This window comes from Chaetomium fimeti, assembly GCF_033439085.1.
Source record: "Chaetomium fimeti strain CBS 168.71 chromosome Unknown B0H64scaffold_1, whole genome shotgun sequence".
Classification (NCBI taxonomy): domain Eukaryota; kingdom Fungi; phylum Ascomycota; class Sordariomycetes; order Sordariales; family Chaetomiaceae; genus Chaetomium; species Chaetomium fimeti.
This window is the reverse complement of record NW_026944329.1, coordinates 2,494,845-2,515,583: the sequence shown is the minus strand read 5'-3', so window position 1 is coordinate 2,515,583 and position 20,739 is coordinate 2,494,845. Positions and strand designations below refer to the sequence as shown.

Below are 20,739 nucleotides of genomic sequence, written 5' to 3'. Positions count from 1 at the left end.
AAGCTTCGATATGGCCCCTACTGAGCAGGCGACCGGTCCGCTTTAGTGCTGATTATGACAACACATTTGTAGAGCCAGGCAAATGCTCTAAGGATTATACTTTGGCATTCTCTACTTAGTTAGTGCGCTTGCCATGCGTTTTCTCTTGCCCTCTCTCGGTCGTTCTTCCCCAGTCCCCGAGCCCACCCAATTCCGACCGATATGGATCTGGGCTTCCGAGGTGGAGTGGTTTGATTTGGGGCGGTTCGCCCCGCTGACAAATTGCGCGCCACTAGGGCATCCCAGTGGTCATTCACTGCACCCCTGGTGCGTCGAAGCCTAATTCGACGATTGGTTCATCCTGACCTCTTTCTCCTGAGGGAGCAAGCATTTTCACGACGACAAACGTATCATGGCGGCAACAACAAGGAGCTCTGGCGGCTGCTGGACTTGCCGGCTTCGGCGCAAGAAGTGTGACGATGAACGTCCAATTTGCAAGGGATGCCTCGCCCTCGAGATCGATTGCCTTTACAGCGACGACAAACCGGAATGGATGGATGGCGCCGAGAAGCAGAAGCGCAAGGCCGACTGGCTCAAGAAGGAGGTCAAACGAAGGGCCGCCCATCGGCGAGAGCGCCGGTATCTGCAAGGTCTCGATGTGAGGCTCGAATCCCTCGATGCGTCCCTTACCGACGGCAGCGACATGGCGGCAGCCAAAGACCTAATCAATGCCGCCCCGCCATCTTCTAGCGCCACGACTTCCTCAACGTCTCATTCCATTGTCCAGGACTCAACGCCGAAATCCGGCTCCGATAGTGCATTGGCCGATTCCTTAACGTCGGCTTCATCTCCAGACGAGCATGCAGGCGGTCTTACCTCGTCCTGCACGCAACATCGGGCAAGATTATCGCAAGAAGCAGAGGCCCACTCGACCATGATGTACCTGGATTATGTCTTCCCCTTCTTGTTTCCCTACTATCGGCCCTCGTTCGCAGATGTTGGGCGGGGCTGGCTTCTCGTTTTGCTGAATAAGAACAACGCGCTGTTTCACTCTGCCCTCAGCCTAGCGGGCTATTTCCATGCCATTGTTCTCGGCCACATCCAATACGCACCTTCGGAGTGCCACTCCCATAATCTGGAAGCACTCCAAGAACAGCAAGGGTTGGCCCTAAAATGGCTGCAGCGCGAAATGCAAGATATTGTTACCCGCGGAGTGAAAAGCAACCTTGCCGAAGCGAACCGTGTAATGGCGAGCATCATCCAGCTGATGACGGGCGACATCGCGACTGCGAAGATGGGCAACTGGACCATGCATTTGGGCGCTGCAACAGAACTCTTCAACGAGATCATGAAACACCACGCCATGACAGAGGACGGCCATGCTTGCTTCATTAAGGTCCTTCTCCAACTGGGCTCGAGGCCTTTCGCGTGGACCCCAAAGCACCATCCATGGGGTTCGGATCAAGCCATATTGCGCTTTTTCACTGCCCAACTTCTCTTCCTCGATACCCTCGCGAGCACCGCGTTGCAGCAGCCTCCGAAACTTCAACAGTGGCATCACATTTTGTTGATGGTCCCTGACGACGAAACCCTAAAGCACATGCCCGAAAGTGAGAAAGAGCAAACCTTACCTCACATCAACCTTCAAGAGTTTGTCGGGGTGGAAAACTGGGTCATTGTCTCCATCGGGGAGATAGCCACTCTCGACTCATGGAAGAAAGAGATGAAGGGCGCGGGGTCGCTGTCCGTCGCTCAGCTCGTCGCCCGCGCCTCAGCAATAGAACAGAGACTCCGGACGTCGATAGAGACACTCGGGGTTACTATCAATTACCACAGCCCCCCATCGGTCGATGGGCCCCAGCATCTTCTGCAATATTTCGCCGGCAGCTTCTCCCCGCAAATGATGCATGATACCACCTTGAACTCTCGAATCTGGGCACAGGCAGCGATCACATACCTCAGCGTCGTGCTTTCCGGATGGCAACCATCGTGCCCGGAGATCCGAAGTTCCGTCACAGAAACCATCCAACTATTGCTGAGCCTTCCAAGCCCAGACTGCTTGCGGACGCTCGTGTGGCCTTTCACCATCACCGGCTGCTTGGCCTCCCCATGCCAAGAACAAACCTTCCGAGACCTGGTAGCGGGCATGGGGCCGTTGAAGGTATTTGGCACCATCCGGGAGGGCCTTGCCATTATGGAAAAGGTCTGGGAGCGTCGTGCCGATATCGACGAGAACCCAGATCATTGGGACCTTGCGGTTTCGCTCAAGAGTTTGGAGCAGCCGGCTCTGTTGCTGTGAACCGAAGCTGTTGGCTCTGTAATCATAGTTAGGCGACGCACCCTCGTGCTAAATAATGTAGTGGAAGGTACAACAAGTCCGAGAAGTGTTCATTATTATCTTCTTATCTTTGGAAGGGACAACGCTAACACTTTGTATCTAGCTATAGGCAATCTTTCCCGCAAAGATATCCCGGAAGCATTTACTCTCTGTCTACCTTTACAACACATTAGAAGGGTCGTACTCCGCTTGCGGCCTGGAAATGACGCTATCAAGCGCTCCCCACCAACCGCTCTCCGTGGACTTCTCGCGCACCCTTTCCCGAGCCGACATCCCGCTCCCCCCAACAGTCAGCGGTTTCGGGATCAATGACTCGTGGGGGCTACGAGCGGCATCGGATCCGCTCCAGGGTCCCCCCGACGCCCCCACGACACCACCCTTCGGGTTCAAGCCCGTTGATGTCGCATCACCAGAATATTGTCGGTCGTCGTTACTCAATCCCCTCCCCTGTCGACCATTCTCCCTATTTGCAGCACTGTGCATTGGAGCCGGTTCGTTACCTATGGGTGCCTTGCCAAAAGAGGCGGGCTGTGGAGCTAACGAGGCCCCGGGGATGAAGCCATCGTCGCTGCCCCGAGCGGTCTTGTCGATCCTGGGACGCATGTTCGACCTTTGTGGTTGACCCCTTGCTGAGGACATGGTCATGTTCCCCAGGCCGCCTGGCCTTGCTGGAGAGCTGCCGTCCTTGATCTTGTTCGAAGGCACACTCTTACTCCAGCCGCCATTCGTCTCCATGTTTTGCGTCCCCTGTTCATTTCCGAACGCCACCATCTGGGGCCTATCCACATCTTTTTGGCCGGGCACCCCGAGTCCCTAGCCCATACGGCCGCTGCCGGAATATGCGTACGCCTCGTCCGGGTGCAGACGCGGCATTCTCGCTGCTTCCGGTTGGCCAAGTGGTTCTTCATAAACCGGACCCCCTCCGTACGCCCTGTTTCCCGCCCTTGCCGGAGCTACCGTAACTGGCCGGTTGAGGTTGAGACGGTCTTCGCCGATGCTGGGCCTGGGTTGTGAGTTGTTGTACCCGTAGGCTGCTCCCTCTCCAGGACCCGGGTATGCTCTCGGTGTCGGCGCAAACCCTCTTCCGCGGGAATCATTCATCCCCTGGTCATAAAAACCCCCACCACTTCCTGCCCTTGGTTCATCCTTGACGGCGAAGATCGCCTTCTCCAACTGCTTCTCGCCCAAATGCAGAAACCCAACCGACAACGCACTAACAGCAAACAAAACGGACACCACAATCAACAAAACCCAGACAACAAACATCTTGACGCAAGAAGACCGGCCATCCTTCGGGAAATTCACCCTGCCCACAGAACTCCCGGGCGGCGCAGTGATTTCGAACTTCCCATTTTTCGTCACGGCCGAGCAATTTGAATCCGCCATCGGCAACCCAAGGATGATGGCGAGGGCCACGAACGGGATGAGAAACACCAGGTCGACACCCCAGGTCGCTGCGTAGGCAAGGTACCGCCTACTGTAGCCATTCCAGGAAAATAGTGTCCATGTCAAGGCTGCGCTAGTCTGCCACAACTCATCAGATATTACTCTCAAGGAAAAGAATGGGGTAGGCGCGGGCTTACAAAGAGGATGACAACGATTAGGTTTACCGGGGCGGGCTGTCGGCCGCGGGTGACGATGTGGATGAAGTCTGGATCATCGTCAGTGTCAATTATAGTGTTCATTTCCCAGGTTGCCATTCTAGCAATGAAGATGAAGAATATCGGGTTGTACTTACGGCCTATTATACCGGTAATGACGGCAAGGCAGATGATCTCTGCAAAGAAAAGGTTTTAGTCACCGAAAAAAGAGACACTTGAACCAGTTTGGAAAGAGACTTGAGAAGTATCATGTGCCATGAAACCCCAAAAGAACACCGGATATCTCGCGTGGATGTACTTACGGGCGATGCGAGTCGCGAGGAACGCATAGGAATAGAAGCCTCGCGGGCGCAGCGAAAGGGTGTCGCGCACGACGGGTGGCATGGTGAGTGAATGTATGCCGATTCTGCAAGTGGAAATGGAAAAAGCGTGGGTATAGCTCGTTTTCGTTCTTCTCGAAGAAGTTTTGAATGTGTTTTGGTTGTGAAGAGAAAGCAGTGAAGTGGAAGGGGGCACGGGGGAGAAAAGGCCAGTAGGTGGCGATGACCGAGGAAAGTCAAACTGGAGGAACGAAGATCAGACACAACACCAAAGTACGAAGTGTAGGAAGGTCCGATGGGTACGAGATATGGTGACCGGCAAGACAACACTGGCGGCCATGGCGATCAAACCACGTCCGATTGGCGCTCCGAAGGGAGTGGTTCTGTAGACTACATTGTGAACTCTCTCTATAGGGCATATCAAGTATCTTCCGTGTCGTGTTCGATCAACTCCTGTGCCGTTTCTGGGCTGTCTCGGGTTGCGGGTCCGGCCCGGTCTGGGGGCGGCCGCAAGCCCGAGATGGAGCGGGGCCGATTTTGAGGCCGGGGAAGCTGGGGAAACCGGGGGGCCTCGGTGCGAATCCAGGCCGGGTCGACGGCCGGAAAATAACGGTCGGGCGTCACAAGCCCCGGTGGCAAATAAGGAGCGTGGCTCTGCAGGTGAGAGAACGCCTTTCAAAAACGAAACACAAACGACTCTACCTCATGTTCCAACATCATTTGATAGAGTGTGGCCATTGAGGTTCGTGGTTGTCTCCCCCACCCCTTCCGCACGGCACAGCCCGCTCCAGCCAAAATCACGACCACCACGTGTCAAGGAATCAAGAATATTGGGGTGTGGAGAACTACTTCTCAAGTTTGTACGCATCTACTGCTCCCTGTGTTGTCTGTGTGAAATCCCACATTGCAGTCATCCATCCAGGATCATGAACCTCGTCACTGCGCGACGTCCCCCGCCCTGCCCGGGCTGCGATGGCATCCTGAAAAGAGGTTTGCATCGAACCCGCAAAAGTAACAAATGCTGTTGATGAGACAACACTAGCCTAGGAGGTCATCCAGCCCATTTCCAAGTGGTTTGCTGCCCGCGCCGGCGTTACTCGGAGTTGTCGAGGCAGGGGCGCCCCAGATTCCGGCACTGCTCTTCTCCTTTGCAAGTTGCCCCATGGCAGGCCCCGGTCCGGTTTGCGTGTTCTTCTTGATGCCAACACTTGCCTGAGACCACAAGGCACCGAAAGCATCTCCGCCGGCGGCCGGCTTGCTAGTTGGAGGGCCACCGGACGCCTGGGCCCCTGCCGAAGATGGAGTAGTAGGCTGCACTGAAGAGAAGTAATTGGGCCCGGACGCCTGATATCCAGCAGGCTTGGGTGCCTGCGCCGCCGGGGACAGCGTGCTTGCAGTGAGAGGTGTGGAAAAAGCCGAGACGTTGCCAGCGGGGCTGGCGGTCGAGCTTGGCGGCGGGGAGATGGACGACAAAGCGACCATCCCGCTCAGATTCGCCTGCGCTGGCGCGGATACAGGCTTCGGCGCGGCCAGGGACAGGCCGGGTGCCGGGAGAGCCCCGGTGAGTGGCGGTTGGGAAACTGCTGTTTGCTTTGGCGGGGATGCGGACTGGAAATCATCGAATTCGTCGTCGTCGGCGCCACCATCACCGAGCGACGCCAGTCCGGAAGGGTTGGGAGGAGCAACGCTAGAGGCAGCCGCCGCGGTCGGAGCGGCAGGCTCGTCAAAGTCGAAGAGATCCACTTCGGGCTCCTTCTTCTTCGGCTGTTCCGTAGTTCGCTTCACTCCCGCGCGCTCAGTTGTATCCCGAGTCACCCGAGCGGCGCTCGCCGACGCAGCAGGCCGCTCCCCTTCGTCAAACTCATCGTATTCCTCAAACTTGTCTCCTCGGGCCTGTGTGGAGCGGTAATCGTCCGATTGGCCTCCGAAACCGCCTCCATCGCCGTACACTCCGCCAGAATATCCGCCGAATGTTGAGCTGCTGCCGCCGCCGTATCCCGAGTCGCTCCCGAACCCGCTATAGCGGCTCGAGCTTCCCATCCCCCCACCACTCTGCATGCTGGTGAATTTGCCCTTGTTTGTGCGTGCTTTCTTGCGCTCCGATCGTATGCGTTCAACATCACCGAGAAGTTCAGCCAGTTCCTTGGCGCGGTGCCGAACGTTAACGCCTTGATCCTTGCCGTTCTGGTCGATGAAGTGGAATTGACGCAGCATCTTGAGAAGCGTAATATGGGATCGGGCATCGTCAATGACACGCTCGGAGCCGTGCTTGATCAGGTACTCGAGTAATTGCAACGCCTTGTAGATTTGCCGCCATTCTTCGGCCGACTTTTCCGTGAATCGCCGGTAAATCATGGGCATGATCTCGTTCAGGGTTTGGCTAGCAACGGTATCAGTCTGCAACTCGCGGCGTTGGATACCGGCCAGACACATACTAGTTGAACGTGCCATCGGCGATCTCCTGCATCTGGGTAGACGACGCGCCCCATGGCTCATTGTTCGTAGCTTCGCGGACCTAGCGACTGTTAGCTTAAGGGTATGGCGCCGTTCCTTGGTCGCCACGGTGACCGACCTTCGCCTCCATTTCTGTGAAATTCATGACGGCTACGCGGACAAGTCAATTAGTATGTACAATCAAAGAATTGAGTTCAAGGCATTGTGGCAGTCAACCTACCATTCTGCATCTTCCGCACGCCAGCCTTCAGGTCGTACAGCGTCAGGTTCGAGACCTGCTTCTTGATGTTGTTTAAATCCATGGCGGAAGAGTATGGTGGCCGAAGCCCGCAATAGACACAATATGCGATCCGAAGGGTTTGGATGCGGGATAGTGGTATGGGGTGCCTTTATGCGAAGCGGCGATGCTTTCGGTCGTGATGATTTCGCGAAACTTGCAATACAGGGTCGATGGGCAGCAGTGCTGACAAGGGGCGACACATTGCGATTTCCACCAGACCGCCAAGAACCTGGACTTGGGAGAGTGCGACATCTTGAATGCCTCATGTTCAAGGCATCAATTAAGCTCAGCCAGTTAGCGGCCCGTGCTGTGATGGATCCAAAGCTTCGAGGTTGAACTTTCTGTTGCGACCAAAACAAAATTTAGCGGTCGTCATCTTTAACAACTTCATCCATCCTGTCACCAGCTTTCAATTCGATTTTTTACCTTTAACTTATACCGTTCTAGATCCCGCGGACTCAGTCCCACACAGCCGTGCGTATTTCCTCTCATATTTCTCGTACCTTGGGACTTTCTCACGTTTGCCATTGGGGCCTTGAGCCACATTCTCCGGCTCCGGTACATACCTCCCGTCGAAGAAACATGGCGGGCACCCAGACCTCAAAACACCTACTCCCCTCCATCTTGAATTCCGGTCATTCCTCGCTCGTCGAGCGAGCTGTTGGTCAGTGGTCGTTGGTCTCCAGCTTGGCCACCGCCCCGGTGCCTTTTCACTGCCTCTTCTGTGTTCCTCGTGGATGATTCGAGCTTTCCACAGTCGGAGTGTAACACGGCAACGGCCCCCATCTGCAAGGTCAGAGGAGCGACCGCCGACCCCAATGCGGGCAGTTCAAGCCCGACTTCCGTTTTGATCCAGCAAGTTCGTTCTCCCATGATTTCGCGGGAGTGAACTTTTGCCCTCGAACACAGCGGTCTTTTATTGTTTTTCCGTCTCACAGGCGCCAATATCGGGAAGCCGCGAGCATAATGACGGGAGGTGGGGAGCTGGATCCGACATCCTCCTGTGCGTTCCTCGTCGCCGCATTCCTTTGCTCCGTTGAGGGTGTCTGGTTGCTCAGTCTTGGCACATCAGCTTTCACTTATCCAATACCTCCCTCTCCCCTCACACACCAAACCCCACAGAGGGGATGGAACCCCCCACACGCGATGACCTGGCATGCCGATTTCGAAGCTCCGATCGATTCGATCTTGCTCAACAACCCCTCATAATATCACGTGCAGGCTATGAGCAGCTTCATCCGTCCCTTCTTCGTCCCACATCGCGGCTTCCGTCCCTGGTTGGCCAGATCTGATGCTAACCCACTTGCGCTCAGCGGAAAATGTTTCGACCCCTCCTACCCCGCCATTGCTCATCTCTCGTCCGACCTTCCTCCCTCTTTTACAAACTTCCATCTGGTCAATTCACTTCCGCCAACTCACCCTCTCTCCAATCTACAACCAGAATCTCCGCCAGAGCTTTCTCCGCATCTTCCGCCAACATGGTCAAAAAGGTGTAAGTCGCAAAACCGCTGCCGTAAGCAATCTTACTCACAGCACGCGCCTAGTTTCTTCGACATCTCGTGGAAGGGTCCCGTCATCGACGAGAACTTCAACGTTACCGGACCGGAGACGGGTAAGTAGCTTGCTTTTCGGTCTCTTCTCTTCTTCACGGTCATGTTTGCCAATTTGCTGTTGTCCCATACCTACATTAGTGCCTACCAACAGTTGATGAGAGCAAACCACGGAACCAAAATGCCCATCCGGCCGTTCCCCAACACCGTCGCATCTTCTGGGCTTCCTAGGTAGTCAGCTGACTCGTAAAATAGCGCAGCAAGGTCGAATCAACTTGGACCTCTTTGACGAGGATGTCCCCAAGACCGTCGAAAACTTCCGAGCGCTGTGCACTGGGGAGAAGGGCTTCGGCTACAAGGGCTCCAAGTTCCACCGCGTCATCCCGAACTTCATGCTCCAGGGTGGCGACTTCACCCGCGGCAACGTGAGAATTCAAAACGTCGCTCCTTTGGGAAACGATGCTGACTGCTGTCCCAGGGCACCGGCGGCAAGTCCATCTATGGCGAGAAGTTTTCCGATGAGAACTTCAAGTTGAAGCACACCAAGCCTGGCCTACTCTCCATGGCCAACGCCGGCCCTAACACGTAAGATCGCCCAGCATCCATAGGGCCAGCAATGAGGTAGATGAAGCTAATATTCCTTTCTACCTCGCAGCAACGGCTCTCAGTTCTTCATCACCACTGTTGTCACTTCCTGGCTCGATGGCCGCCATGTCGTCTTCGGCGAGGTCGCCGACGAGGAGTCGATGAGGGTGGTGAAGTCACTGGAACTTCTCGGTGATGACAAGGGTACGGTTAAGGAGGGTAGCGAACCCACCATCGCCAGTTCCGGCGAGATCACGGAGTAGGCGTACCACTTGCGAGTTTGAAGATAAGCAGGGCGGTTACATGATATGGTGGGCAGTCCCGAATGGGAACAATCATATGTTACATAAACTCGAACGGGTTCAACCTACTGGCCAAAAAGTCCATGCTCTTCCACCGTACCCAGAACCATTGCCGTTGTTTCTTTTGACGACCGCTATGTGACGTATTACCTGTCAAGTTGAATCACATAAGCGGAAAGGGACTTGGTTGCAGCCTTGCCCATGCTCGCCGACAACAAACTGATGTGGTGGCGGGATTACCAAGGAAGGCGTACGAAGCACTTGAGGATCCCAAGCTAAAAATGGGGTATATTATCACCGACGTCAATAACACATCTTCCGGGCCCACCATCCATCCCATTTCGCCTCATGGGGGATTGGCCACATTTGCTGCCACCGCTTTTGGCGGCTCTTCCAACTCTAACCACTGCAAAAAATAAACACAATTGCTCGGACTGACCGGCCCGCCCTCCTCGCACAGCTCAAACACGGGGCAGCGGCCGCAGGGGGCCTCGGTCAGGCCGCTGCCGAGGGGCTCGGCGCCGGGGACGAGGGGCAGGTCGAGGCCGACGCCGGCCTCGCGCTCCTTCTGGCGCTTGTGGAAGGGCACCGTGTCCTGCTTGACGGCGCGCGCGACGCGGTAGCCGCGCCGGCGGCCCACGCGCACCCGCTCGATGAGGCCGTCGTAGCTGAGCACGTCGACCAGCTGCTGGATGTCCGACTCCCCCAGCGTCGTGTTGTTGGTGATGCCCGTGTCGTGGATGAACTTGGCGATCTCGGCCACCGTCGGGTAGTGCTTGTACCCTGCCGGCATGGGCAGGAAGACGGCGCGGGATTTGGTGGTGGTGGTGGTGGTGGTGCTGCCGTTGGCTGTGCGGGTGGCGGCGGTCGGGGCGTCGTCGTTGGAGATTTCGGTCGCCGAGCGTTTTGTCCCCCGCGCGGTGGTCTCGCCTGCGGTTACGGCGCCCTTTTTGGGGGCTTTTGTGGCCCCGGCTGAAGAGGCGGCTCCGCCTGCGTGTGGTTGTGACCCCCGGTATGCGCTCTTCGTCTTGATGTACTCGAACACGATGCCCTCGAGCTCGGAGATGAATGCTGTGTCCAGCTCACCTTCGGTGAACCAGGGGCCGCCCGTCGCTCGTTCGGATGGCCGGAGTGTGGCTTTGATGTACATCTTCTTGTTCGGGTGCTCGACATTCTTCATGCTCGCAATGTAGCCTTTGGTCTCGAGGAACTTGATGCAGTTCTTCACCACCGCCTCGTGCATGTTGAGCTTGTTCTTGATCGTCCGGTTCCAGATACCGTCGGCGCCGGCCTCGTCGATTATCGAGTACACCATGACCGCTTCGTCGTTTGGTAATGATGTGTACCTATCCGCCGTCGTCAGCTTGGTGTCCATGCGAATTGGGGATAGGTTGGGAGCCCTACTTCTTTGCCTCCTCCCTGCTACGCCATCTCCATGCCATCCCAGCATGGTGGTTTGCTATGCCGACCAGGAGCTTGTCGTCACAGAGCCGCTGGACGACGCTGAGGAGGAGGTTGACATCGTTGTTGGGGATGATGTTAAGGTCGTTGAGATCTTTTTGTGAAAATGGACGGGCTTCTGATCCATGTTGCCTCATCTCATCGTAAAGAGCATCCTTTAGGATCTGGAGCTTCGCACCGGCGTCATCCGCCGTGCTGCCGCTCGCCATGGCTCAGTCGCGCGAGGGCAATTCGATCGGGAGGTGGATTTGAAGGGCACGATTACAGTCGCAATTTGAGAATCGAGTTCGAATTGCTATCAGAAGATCTTTCGCGATATTCACAAAAGCTTCGTGTGGATATTGCTCGTGGCCGTGTGGTGGATTGGGTCGTCGAATGCGTCGGGTTCAAAGTTGTCTGTCCGCTGGAAATTTAGTTGGCGAAATGTTGCCCCTCCATCACAGTCAGAGCCTTGCGAGATGAAGAAACACACCATTGGTTAGATTCTGGACAATGACTCTGAGGCCCCGCTGTTTCGAAGCCCTGCCGCTGAGCCTTGCATCGGGCCGTTCCATTTGGTGGGCGACGGAGCTTGGCATTCTCGGCGAGCTAAACCGGTGGTCACGGTGGTTGATGGGCTTCTTCCAACAAACACTCAAGGCAGACGCGCGCAAAAAGAGCAAAAAAAAGGAAAATCACTTAAAATGCCATGTCCCAAAAACGGCTAACTGATCAAATACACCCTTTTTTCCAATTGATCACAGCAAACAATGCGCATCACACCACCCCATGCCGTCCTCGTCGGTTCAAACTTCAGCGCACTCTTTCGCGCCGCCACTCGAATCACTTGCGCACCTCTTTACAAAATGATCCGCCACCGTGCCTGAATGTGTCGAATCTTCCCACCAAAGGGTATGAGGATTGCCATACCCAAAGCAATAACCGTAACAAATATGCCAGCCTGTATACCGAAGCACTCCGCGTAGCCAACCTTCTCGACCCATGGCACAATTCCGTAAAGGAAACCAAAAGCTACCACATTCTTGAAGCCTAGAAAAAGTCAGCCGTTAGGTATTTATTGGTGATTGGTCGGCGGAGAGATATCCTCACCATTGACGAGCATCAACGCATCCGAGTTGACGGGCAGTAAACAGTCAGAGACGTATGCCATAGTGATGGTTGGAACCGCCGTCAGAGCCACCGAGATCATGCCATATCCTCCGAAGAGACTAGTCCAATGTAGCATCCTCTCCACCCCGAACCCAAAGGTCATGCATCCTGCCCCGGTGACTAACAGCGGGATGGCACACAAGTACAGCCGACTTTCCGGCTCAAAGACTCCCTTATTCCGTCTGGTCTTCCAGTCGCAGAACACATCTACCAGCCACCCCCCAGCGTAGCTACCCACCACGTTTCCAATGAAGCCGGGGATGTTGATCAGACCGTTGATCATGGGTGACCAGCTGTATGGAGGCGCTTGGAGGACGAAAGGGTTGAGGATGTTGACCGACACCGTCAACACGAGTGACACGGCGTATCCGAGGAACGAGTAAACAACGCAGGGATATGCGAACATCGGCAGTGGCCGAACGAACATCTTGGCGAGGTTCGTATCTGGTGCGGTCCCTGACCACAAGCTGATCTCCTGTAGCCAGGTCTTCTTGGGTACCGTTGTGGGAGCGGCGTGGGCCTCTTCCTTTTTGCCATCCGCATCCGCTTTACTTCCCTTTGCCGCCTCGCCATCACGGGCACTGACGGTTTCCGTCGATGACAATACCGCCCGCGGCTGACCAGTCCCATCCCTACCCCCATCCCGGTAGTACCTCGTCTCCGGCACAAACAACAACACCGTCAGGAAATTGATCGCCGTAAAGATCACGGCAATCCACTTATGCCACCGCCAACTCAACCCCGTAATCACAAACCCACACACCAACGGACCCAGGGTATTCCCGCCCGAGATAAAGTTCATATACACCCCCATCTTCGCCCCCCTCTCATGCAAAAAGTACAAATCATTCACCATACTCGCGCCGAGCGCCTCAGTCGACGAACCAGCAAACCCGGCCACAATATTCGACCACAACAACGACTCAAACGAGCGCGCAAGGGCACCCCACACGAAGCAAGCGCACAGCAGGCCCGAGCAGAAGACAAACACGGGCCGCTTGCCGAGGTAGTTGGCGAGCGGCACCCACAAGAAGTTGAAGACGCCGAGCACGAGGATCGGCCAGACCAGCAGGTCGCTGGTCTCGGCGACCGTCTTGTCGAACTCCTGCGACAGGACGTAGAAGGCCGGCGCCAGCCCGCCCACGCCGTAGTTGGTCAGGAAGGTGAAGGCGCAGACGGAGAGGAAGGCCGTGTGTTTCTTCCAGCGCGGCCAGCGGAGCGGGTCGTTGGGGTCGGTTGGCGAGGGCGGCGGGTGGAGGAGCAACGGGGAGGTGAATGAGGTGGAGGCCGGCCGCAGTTGCACGGTGCCTTCGGTCTGGTCGAGGTCGTGGAGGGTGTGCAGGCGCATTGTGGTGATGGGATTGGGGTTTCGCAGCCTGGTGATGATTATCGAAGGTTATCGTCCAAGATGCTGATATTTCTAACCTCTAATTGTGGGAAAATGGTTCTCTTGTAATCATGAGCAGGGTCTTCCTTCTACTATCTGCATTAGCGTGTGGCCGCCACGCGTCGGACATCCGTATTCTCGCTGTCCGGTCGAAACAGTTGCTGTAACACGTCAACTTTCATCGTTCATCTCTTCGGAGGGGTTCGCGCGGATGCATCGCACCCCCTTAGCTTATCAGCTGTGTAACTTGGCGTCACCGGACATTGGACGTGGGACAATAAACCTAAAACCAGCCCAGTTCCCGGCCATGTCGTGATTATTTCGACTTGATTATCACGAGCATCTTGATATTACCCCGTAGGTGACCATTCTCGTGTTGAAATAACAAGTTAACAACCACGCGAACTATACGTGACGGGAACTCAACTTGAATGCATTCACACATCCAATTTGCTCTAGGTGGCACCCATCTTAGATCAATCAGGCATAAAAGGGGGTTGAGCTCGACATCTTGCCCAACGGAAGACGAAAAGGTTCGTGGGTTACATTGATAACATTGACCTATGGTCGGCATATGAAGCAGATTGATAGTTATTTCTGGTTCCTGAATTGCTAATAGTCTGTCAGGAAGGTAGTTCGAGGTAATCGTGGCCGCATGTAATCCCTCTTTGATATCGCCGCCTGCTTGGGTTAATTACCTAGGTGGTAGGTACCTGTACGTTGCTCCACTGTCACGGGCAGCCCCGGCACTGGTCCGGAGTTCCCCGGTCAGCGTGCCTCTTTCTTTGTGGATAAACGAAGACGACGAGAAGCCTTAACTTGCCCTTATCTAACGTTGGCGAACACATCCATCTCATGCCCTCACACCCCGAGCGCACTGCTGTCATCGGCACGTGGGTGATCGGCCTCGCGTATCGGGATATGCAGATCAGGGTGGCGGGATCGTCGTCTTTATTTTTTTGTCAATATTTGGGGCAATTGTCTTTGCAAAGTCATACTTGACTTTCATGCCAAACCGTGCCTGCAGCGGGGACGAATGGCTCTTGACCATGACTATAATTAGGGAACCTCGTGTTATTTCAGGGGCATCCGTATTGACAGGCATTAACCTGACCGATGGGTGGAGCATCACGAACCAGCTTTGTGGAGAATTTGGCCCATTGGGGAGTGGACTTCGTATTGACAAAAGAACGCTTGTGGCCGCCGGCGCCTCGGCCGTTTCTTTTCCTCGACATCTTCAGTTTCTCATTTCTCATTATCCAACTTCTACAGTCCTTACTGCGAGTTTGGCAGCAGTCACTCTTTTATCTGTCCGCCGCCGCCTCCGCAACTGTTATTAAAATGCGTGTCTTGTCACTTTTTGCCCTTGCGGCGCCCCTTGTTTCGGCCATCCAGTTTCACGAACCGGTGGCTAACTCTACCCTGAAAAAGGGGGAGACGTACAGCGTGAAGTGGAGCAGCGTCGACACTGATCCCGCCGTGTTCAGCATCTTCCTGGTCAACTTCGTGGACTGGCCCCCCTTCTACACCCAGGTTGCCTCCGACGTGCCAACCTCAGAGGGCGAGCACCAGGTCACCGTCCCTTGTGATGTCAACACCTCGTGGGGTTTCCAATTGTAAGCACCTCTCATCCCTGTTCCGTTCCGCACAAAAGCTAAAGCCACCCGCAGCAACGCCATCAACGGCACCAACGTCTTCGTCATCCACGCCCAGACCTCCAAGTTCTTCGTCCGCGATGGCGCCTGCAACGGCGCCGGCCCCGTTTTGCCCCCCGACGAGTCGTCCTGCGTTCCCGTGACCGTGACGGAGACCGCCATCAGCACCGTCACCGTGTCCCCTTCCTGCTCTCTGCTGCCCTCCGAGCCCGCCACCACTGTCGTTATCCCTAGCGCCGAGCCCAGCGTCCCTTCGGCTTCGACTCCCTCCAACCCTGAGCCCACGGATGCCGAATGCGATGCCGAGGAGGGTACTGGCTCGGAGGAAGGCTCGGATGCTACCCCCACGGAGTCTGAGGATGCCGCGGAACCGACCGTGACTAGCCCCCCTGTGGTGAATGGCGCCGATGATGGCTCGGATGAGGACGGCATCACCAGCACCGTGTACTCGACCGTGTACCGGGACATGTCCGAGGTTGAGGACTGCGCTGATCTTTGCTCGGCTTGAGGAGGGGATGATAAACCTGGACCAGCGGTGTTGGGGAAGTGCGTTCGGGTGAAGGCTGCCGTCACGGAGAGGATGGAAAGGGGAGTGGTCAATAGCCGGGTAACAGCGAACATTGGCAAGTTTGCCTGAGAGGCGGGATGGTTGTCTAATCTAATTTCTACAAACGCCCAGCATCACTCCTAGCCCCGCTTAACGGGTGTAAAGTGCACATTAAGGGGCAGCCGGGCCCAGAGTGGGAACGTCTTTTGCCGCCCGATCCAGTCGCCGCTGTCCCCCGCGAGTTTCATGTCAAAGTAAAAGATGATGCGGGCGAGTATCAAACGCAGTCCCGCGTACGCAAGGCTGTACCTGTCAGCTTGGTCACTTTCAACCAGGGCCTAGTTACTTACTTGCGCCCAAGGCAGTTCCTCGGTCCCCAGCTAAAGGGTTGAGATGCCTCGAGGATATTGCCTGCTTCCTTTGCTTCGTCTTCCCCGGGAAGGAACCGGTCTGGGTTGAAAGTCCAGGGCTCAACCCAATTGTCCGGGCTGTGGTTGATCGACCATGGCTGGACTTCCACGAAGGTCTGTTCAAGTTAGGGCTATGCCTTTGGGCGCAGGGTGTTGGTGAGAGGGTACTTACACCGCCAGCGACATAGTGACCAGCAATGTTCTTCCCTTCCGGGGGAATGACCCTGATCAAGTCCGCAGCAACGGGAGGGTACATGCGCAGGGACTCGTTGATAACCGCGGTTAGGTAGGGAAGTTGAGATACCGCTTTGACAGTGATCTCATCCGTGTTGCTGAATGCTGCGCGTACTTCCTGGGAAAGCCGATCTATCGTTTTGGGGTTCTTTAACAGAAGGTAAGTCGTCCCGCAGAGCGTGGTCGCCAATGTCTCGGACCCAGCGAGGGTCAGGACCAAGCCGTTGGTAGAGAACTTTTCGAACGAGAGGTTCTGTCAAAAACTGGTTAGCAACCCTGTGCCCCCTTTCCCTGAGCCCGCCTCCGGGACCAAACATACCCATTCCTCACGATGCTTCACGAGACCCTCAAACAAATCATCCCTCCCCTTCTCCATCGCAAGCCGATGGCTAACCATCTCCTCCGTCATCTCCCGCAGAGCCAACATGGACTTCTGCCCAACCGTCTTGAACAAAATCCTCACCAACCACCTGCCCCCCAAATAAATAACCGACACCATCCCCGCGGCCGCCTTCAACGTGCCCATCAGAAACGCAATCCACGGATGATACGCCTCCCTCTCCAAGCACCCAAACGCCCGCCCAAACACCAAATCCCCCGCGATATCAAACGTCGTCCAATTATACCACTTCTCCATATCCATCACCACCCCCTCCCCCTTCATGCCATCACCACCACCACCACCACCACCACCACACCTTTCCCCAATCCTTCCCACCAACACCTCCACATACCTCCTCAGCAACGGCTCCTGCACCCGCAACGCGGCATCCGAAAACCCCGGCGCCAGCGCCCGCCGCAGACGCGCGTGCTCGTGGAAGTCCGCCTGGACGATCGACTCCTCCTGATCATCCGTCGCCGACGTGAAGGTCTTGCTCTTGGGCACTTCGGGCCAGACGCTGGTGTAGCCGCTTTTGCCGCCGCTGCCGCCGCTGCCGCCACTGCCGCTGCTGCCACTGTCGCGCGGCAGCGAGCCGTAGATGTCGCGCCAGGCGCGCGGCGCCGTGAAGGAGAGGTGGTTGGGAGCGATGCGCACGACGGGGCCGTAGCGGGTGTGGAGATGGTGGGTGTGGAAGGCGGATGTGCCGAGCGCGTGCCGGATGGCCCAGGGGAGGGCGGAGGCGCGCGAGAGGAGTGGGCCGGGGGTGTGGCGCAGGGGGTGGAAGAGGAGGTTGTAGGTTAGGGTGGTGAGGGGGTAGGTTAGGAGCTGGGAGTAGGGAGGGTTAGTTTGGGATGTTGATGAAAGCCAAGACTTGCAGGTTCTTGGGGGGGTTGAGTTCTTACTAGGATCACCACGCTACTTATAAGCAGTGCTGGGTTGGAGGTGACCTCGTTGGTGAGGTGTTGTAAGTTGATCATCTTGCCGTCGGTTTGTTAGACCATCGTCTTATTAAAAAAGCCCTTGGTTCATGATATATCCGGTTTTTTCAAGTCTTTTATGATGTTTAAGTGAGAATGCTGCCTGGATAGGTGCTCAGTCAGCCTCAACCCAGCACAAATCTGAATCAAAATCACCCTCACCAGTCACTGGTGCTGATTGGCCCGGATTTTCGAGCTTTCCAAATGCGGAGAACGAGCTTGGGAAGCGAGCTTCTTTTCGTCATCGTGTCTCCAGCCACTGGTCGGGAGCCCGAACCCCTGAAAGCTCCAGATACGGCGGAATCATATACACATCCCGAACTTGCTGCGTGTAAGTCACGATGATTGCGTATATGGACCGAGTAAAGCGTACTAGTAGTTGTATCGTCCATAGCGCGGGATTACGCGCCGTCACAATCCGTCTGGACTGGAGCCTGACCTATCAGTATCATCCCACGGAGATGGGAGCCCAATGTCACCCAAAAAGAGCGTGAGGCTGAGCATTCAAACGCAGCCGCAGGCAACTGCGGACTAGTTAAGGCAGTGACGTCTCTCACAATCCCATCTCCTACTTCCTGCTTGATTGAACTGCACCGACAAATTACAATGAGGCTCCTCAACGTACATACGCGAACCATCGGGGAGTTTTTGTCCGACTCGGAGGTCGTGCGCTATGCCATCCTCTCCCACACTTGGGCCGAGGAAGAGGTCACGTATGAGGACTTTCAAACCCTCTCGGCGGACGCTCTCCGGGCGAAGAAAGGCTACGCTAAGGTTGTTGATTGCTGTTGGCAGGCCATGGCCGATGGGTACAACTGGGTTTGGGTCGACACGTAGGTCACAGGTGTTTGAGGGGGGACCCCTTGCGATGCCCCGCAAGCAATCAGGTCGCTGACAGTCGCCCCAGTTGCTGTATCGACAAACGAAGCAGTGCTGAGCTTTCCGAGGCCATCAATTCCATGTTTCGCTGGTACCAGAACGCCGCAGTATGCTACGCCTACCTCGCAGATGTTCCGAGTCAGGTCGACCGGGACCCCTTCTCGCTTGATGACCATCTTGCCCGTGCTCGTTGGTTCACACGGGGCTGGACGCTCCAGGAGCTCCTCGCACCCAAAGACGTGGTGTTTTACGGCCGCGACTGGGAAAAGATCGGCGACAAGCTTTCGTTGAGCAAGAACATCACGGAGATCACGGGGATTTGCCGTTCTGACCTGAGGTCATTTTCCTCCTCATCTCCTCGGAGCGTGGCTGCGCGGATGTCCTGGGCCGCCAAGCGAGAGACGTCGAGAACCGAGGACATTGCGTACTGCCTTCTCGGAATTTTCGGTGTCAACATGCCGTTACTTTACGGCGAGGGGAAAAAGGCATTTCGAAGACTACAGGAGGAGATCATGAAAGCCTACCCCACAGACCATACTCTCTTTGCATGGGGGAGAATTGTTGACCAACCAACGAGACAAATCACCAACGACCAGCAGCTGAAGGGACTGGAGCCCATCCCTTGGGATGAAACCGCGTCACGCACTCCTCTCCGTGGTCTGTTCGCCGAATCTCCGGTCGACTTCCAATGGTCATCCAATCTCTCGCGTTGGAGAGGTGCCGGGTTCTTCTACACGCCTACCACATCTAGGACTACGGGCCAGCTGCTTTACCCAACCATCACGGGGGCAGGTGTTACTCTCGAACTTCCAGTCTTACCCGACGTTCCACCATACGTCTTCTTCTGGTGGGGGTTGAGAATTACTCAGCTCCGTTCCATGGTATTTGCCATCCTGCTCTGCCAGTGTGAGGCCGAAGATACTACCTTCATCCTCTTGCCTCTCTATGGTTGGGGCGATGCTCAATTCAGTCGGACGGACGAGCTGGTGCGCTTCACGAACACGGGCTACTTCCCGTCCGATCTCGTCCAGATGCGTAGATGCCTCAAGGTCGAACCCCAGGGCCTTGAATATCTACCGCAGGGGGAATTCGTCCTTTGCCGATGGGGCGACACCGCACTATACGAGAAGTCTATCGCGCTCTACAGCCACCACGGCGTTCACGTGGCGCAGGAGGGCACAATCAGCGCGCCGGAACTGGAGAACACGGACAAGCTATGGGCTTTACACTGCCGGCTCACCAAAACGGCCACAAGGTTCGGCTTTGGCCTTGTCTTTGCTCGTTCCAAAACCCGGCGGGGTAACCGAGCTCCCGTTTCGGTATCGTTGGTGCCTCTAGTCTACGGTCCCGAGACTGAGGATCCTGTGAGCACCGCCGGGTTTACTTGGCTCAGCGAACGGGCAACTCGGTTCGGAGAGTTCGAGTCCTTGTTTAGCCGCTCGATGGCTATCCCGGAGGATACATGGCGGCTGGACCTCGCGCCCTTTCCCCTTGTGGAAGTCCGTATCAGAAGGGAAAAGTACGAGTTCAGTCCCTACAATATGGTCGATGTGACTATCTCTGAGCGGCCTGTAGGAGACCTTTTGAGCATGCCCGAGCCAGGGCCAACCTGTATGGGGGTGGCTGGGAAGGGCGATGAGAATAGGGGATTTTGACAGGTAGACGTTTCGCTTGAGCAGAGCAAGCGTGTCTGTGTCTGACCCTGCTAGCAGGTACCTACATAATGTATTCAGTTAGGTATGCCTAGAAATGTTGCTTAACATGTCGTGCAATTTCTTAAAGGGAAAAGCGGATAGACTTTTCGGATTTCCTGGGAAGTAAGGGTAGGGTCAATTGCAAAAGAAAGACGGTGCAATTGCGAGTTACTACCTGTTGCTACGGCACTGCACTTCCTGAATATATCCGAACCTATTTATACCTCCGGCCCTGTTTTGCTTTAGCCATATTCTCTTAAGATAATGGATCATATACGCTTCCTCGGTCTCCAAGTAGGATATTCGTCTTGCTAATCGTGAGCGGTGTCGGACTGAGCAAGAGGAAACTGCTGCGCTAGATGGGTTGGAGATGATTATTTGCCGTGGGAACATGGGCCAAGAAAAATTTCTTTGTGTGAATACAAATAACAATAGGTGTTCACCAGGGGCTGAGCTGAACTCGCGGCGATTTGATCAATTCTGATGATGGTAGGATTTGGAGTTGAGGGGTTGATCCTGCCGTGCCTGCCCCGCCAAACGTTCGAACCACCCCGC

The 20,739-nt window shown here is 55.7% G+C and overlaps 9 protein-coding genes across 9 annotated transcripts; 4 read left to right on the top strand and 5 right to left on the bottom strand.

Annotated features, from left to right (window-relative positions):
- Positions 1–99: 99 nt before the first annotated feature.
- On the top strand, positions 100–2,340 carry B0H64DRAFT_19348 (fungal-specific transcription factor domain-containing protein). Its single transcript, XM_062799118.1, has 2 exons — positions 100–118; positions 276–2,340. Exon 2 carries the CDS (start codon positions 392–394, stop codon positions 2,276–2,278), a length of 1,887 nt encoding a protein of 628 aa, XP_062664107.1. The 5' UTR covers positions 100–118; positions 276–391; the 3' UTR covers positions 2,279–2,340.
- Positions 2,341–2,398: 58 nt separating this feature from the next.
- Positions 2,399–4,302, bottom strand: B0H64DRAFT_448899 (uncharacterized protein; the record flags this gene model as incomplete). Its single annotated transcript, XM_062807063.1, has 5 exons — positions 2,399–3,095; positions 3,165–3,841; positions 3,901–3,968; positions 4,056–4,094; positions 4,221–4,302. The coding sequence occupies 5 exons, from the start codon at positions 4,300–4,302 to the stop codon at positions 2,477–2,479; spliced, it is 1,485 nt and encodes a 494-aa protein (XP_062664106.1). The 3' UTR covers positions 2,399–2,476.
- A 773-nt stretch (positions 4,303–5,075) lies between these two features.
- Positions 5,076–7,304, bottom strand: B0H64DRAFT_470670 (uncharacterized protein). The gene is made up of 4 exons (XM_062807842.1): positions 6,913–7,304; positions 6,811–6,842; positions 6,674–6,753; positions 5,076–6,618 (listed from the first exon to the last, which is right to left on the bottom strand). Exons 1-4 carry the CDS (start codon positions 6,992–6,994, stop codon positions 5,277–5,279), a joined length of 1,536 nt encoding a protein of 511 aa, XP_062664105.1. The 5' UTR covers positions 6,995–7,304; the 3' UTR covers positions 5,076–5,276.
- Positions 7,305–8,785: 1,481 nt separating this feature from the next.
- On the top strand, positions 8,786–9,370 carry B0H64DRAFT_314582 (cyclophilin-like domain-containing protein; the record flags this gene model as incomplete). The annotated part of the gene is made up of 3 exons (XM_062800208.1): positions 8,786–8,947; positions 9,001–9,107; positions 9,178–9,370. Coding segments are annotated over 3 exons (462 nt in total), but the record flags the coding sequence as incomplete, so codon positions are not given.
- An 81-nt stretch (positions 9,371–9,451) lies between these two features.
- B0H64DRAFT_470668 (RNA polymerase Rpc34) lies at positions 9,452–11,275 on the bottom strand. The gene is made up of 2 exons (XM_062807841.1): positions 10,814–11,275; positions 9,452–10,755 (listed from the first exon to the last, which is right to left on the bottom strand). Exons 1-2 carry the CDS (start codon positions 11,077–11,079, stop codon positions 9,756–9,758), a joined length of 1,266 nt encoding a protein of 421 aa, XP_062664103.1. The 5' UTR covers positions 11,080–11,275; the 3' UTR covers positions 9,452–9,755.
- A 433-nt stretch (positions 11,276–11,708) lies between these two features.
- B0H64DRAFT_314495 (major facilitator superfamily domain-containing protein) lies at positions 11,709–13,367 on the bottom strand (the record flags this gene model as incomplete). The annotated part of the gene is made up of 3 exons (XM_062800205.1): positions 11,709–11,899; positions 11,960–13,217; positions 13,323–13,367. The coding sequence occupies 3 exons, from the start codon at positions 13,365–13,367 to the stop codon at positions 11,709–11,711; spliced, it is 1,494 nt and encodes a 497-aa protein (XP_062664102.1).
- A 1,380-nt stretch (positions 13,368–14,747) lies between these two features.
- On the top strand, positions 14,748–15,569 carry B0H64DRAFT_437746 (Ser-Thr-rich glycosyl-phosphatidyl-inositol-anchored membrane family-domain-containing protein; the record flags this gene model as incomplete). Its single annotated transcript, XM_062806289.1, has 2 exons — positions 14,748–15,022; positions 15,077–15,569. 2 exons carry the CDS (start codon positions 14,748–14,750, stop codon positions 15,567–15,569), a joined length of 768 nt encoding a protein of 255 aa, XP_062664101.1.
- Positions 15,570–15,658: 89 nt separating this feature from the next.
- B0H64DRAFT_448891 (isotrichodermin C-15 hydroxylase) lies at positions 15,659–17,611 on the bottom strand (the record flags this gene model as incomplete). Its single annotated transcript, XM_062807062.1, has 5 exons — positions 15,659–15,911; positions 15,959–16,134; positions 16,191–16,505; positions 16,572–17,504; positions 17,537–17,611. 5 exons carry the CDS (start codon positions 17,609–17,611, stop codon positions 15,749–15,751), a joined length of 1,662 nt encoding a protein of 553 aa, XP_062664100.1. The 3' UTR covers positions 15,659–15,748.
- A 606-nt stretch (positions 17,612–18,217) lies between these two features.
- On the top strand, positions 18,218–20,145 carry B0H64DRAFT_437744 (heterokaryon incompatibility protein-domain-containing protein; the record flags this gene model as incomplete). The annotated part of the gene is made up of 2 exons (XM_062806288.1): positions 18,218–18,444; positions 18,519–20,145. The coding sequence occupies 2 exons, from the start codon at positions 18,218–18,220 to the stop codon at positions 20,143–20,145; spliced, it is 1,854 nt and encodes a 617-aa protein (XP_062664099.1).
- Positions 20,146–20,739: the final 594 nt, after the last annotated feature.

What these genes read in the sequence shown, in the direction of transcription:
- B0H64DRAFT_19348 (XM_062799118.1), top strand. Translation starts at nt 392, where the DNA reads ATGGCGGCAACAACAAGGAGCTCTGGCGGCTGCTGGACTTGCCGGCTT.
- B0H64DRAFT_470670 (XM_062807842.1), bottom strand. Translation starts at nt 6,994, where the DNA reads ATGGATTTAAACAACATCAAGAAGCAGGTCTCGAACCTGACGCTGTAC. An exon ending in CGTGCGGAAGATGCAGAATG is followed by an intron (nt 6,843 to 6,912) that starts GTAGGTTGACTG and finishes TTGTCCGCGTAG; the next exon opens with CCGTCATGAATTTCACAGAA. An exon ending in GCCGATGGCACGTTCAACTA is followed by an intron (nt 6,619 to 6,673) that starts GTATGTGTCTGG and finishes TACCGTTGCTAG; the next exon opens with CCAAACCCTGAACGAGATCA.
- B0H64DRAFT_470668 (XM_062807841.1), bottom strand. Translation starts at nt 11,079, where the DNA reads ATGGCGAGCGGCAGCACGGCGGATGACGCCGGTGCGAAGCTCCAGATC. An exon ending in AGCAGGGAGGAGGCAAAGAA is followed by an intron (nt 10,756 to 10,813) that starts GTAGGGCTCCCA and finishes GACGGCGGATAG; the next exon opens with GTACACATCATTACCAAACG.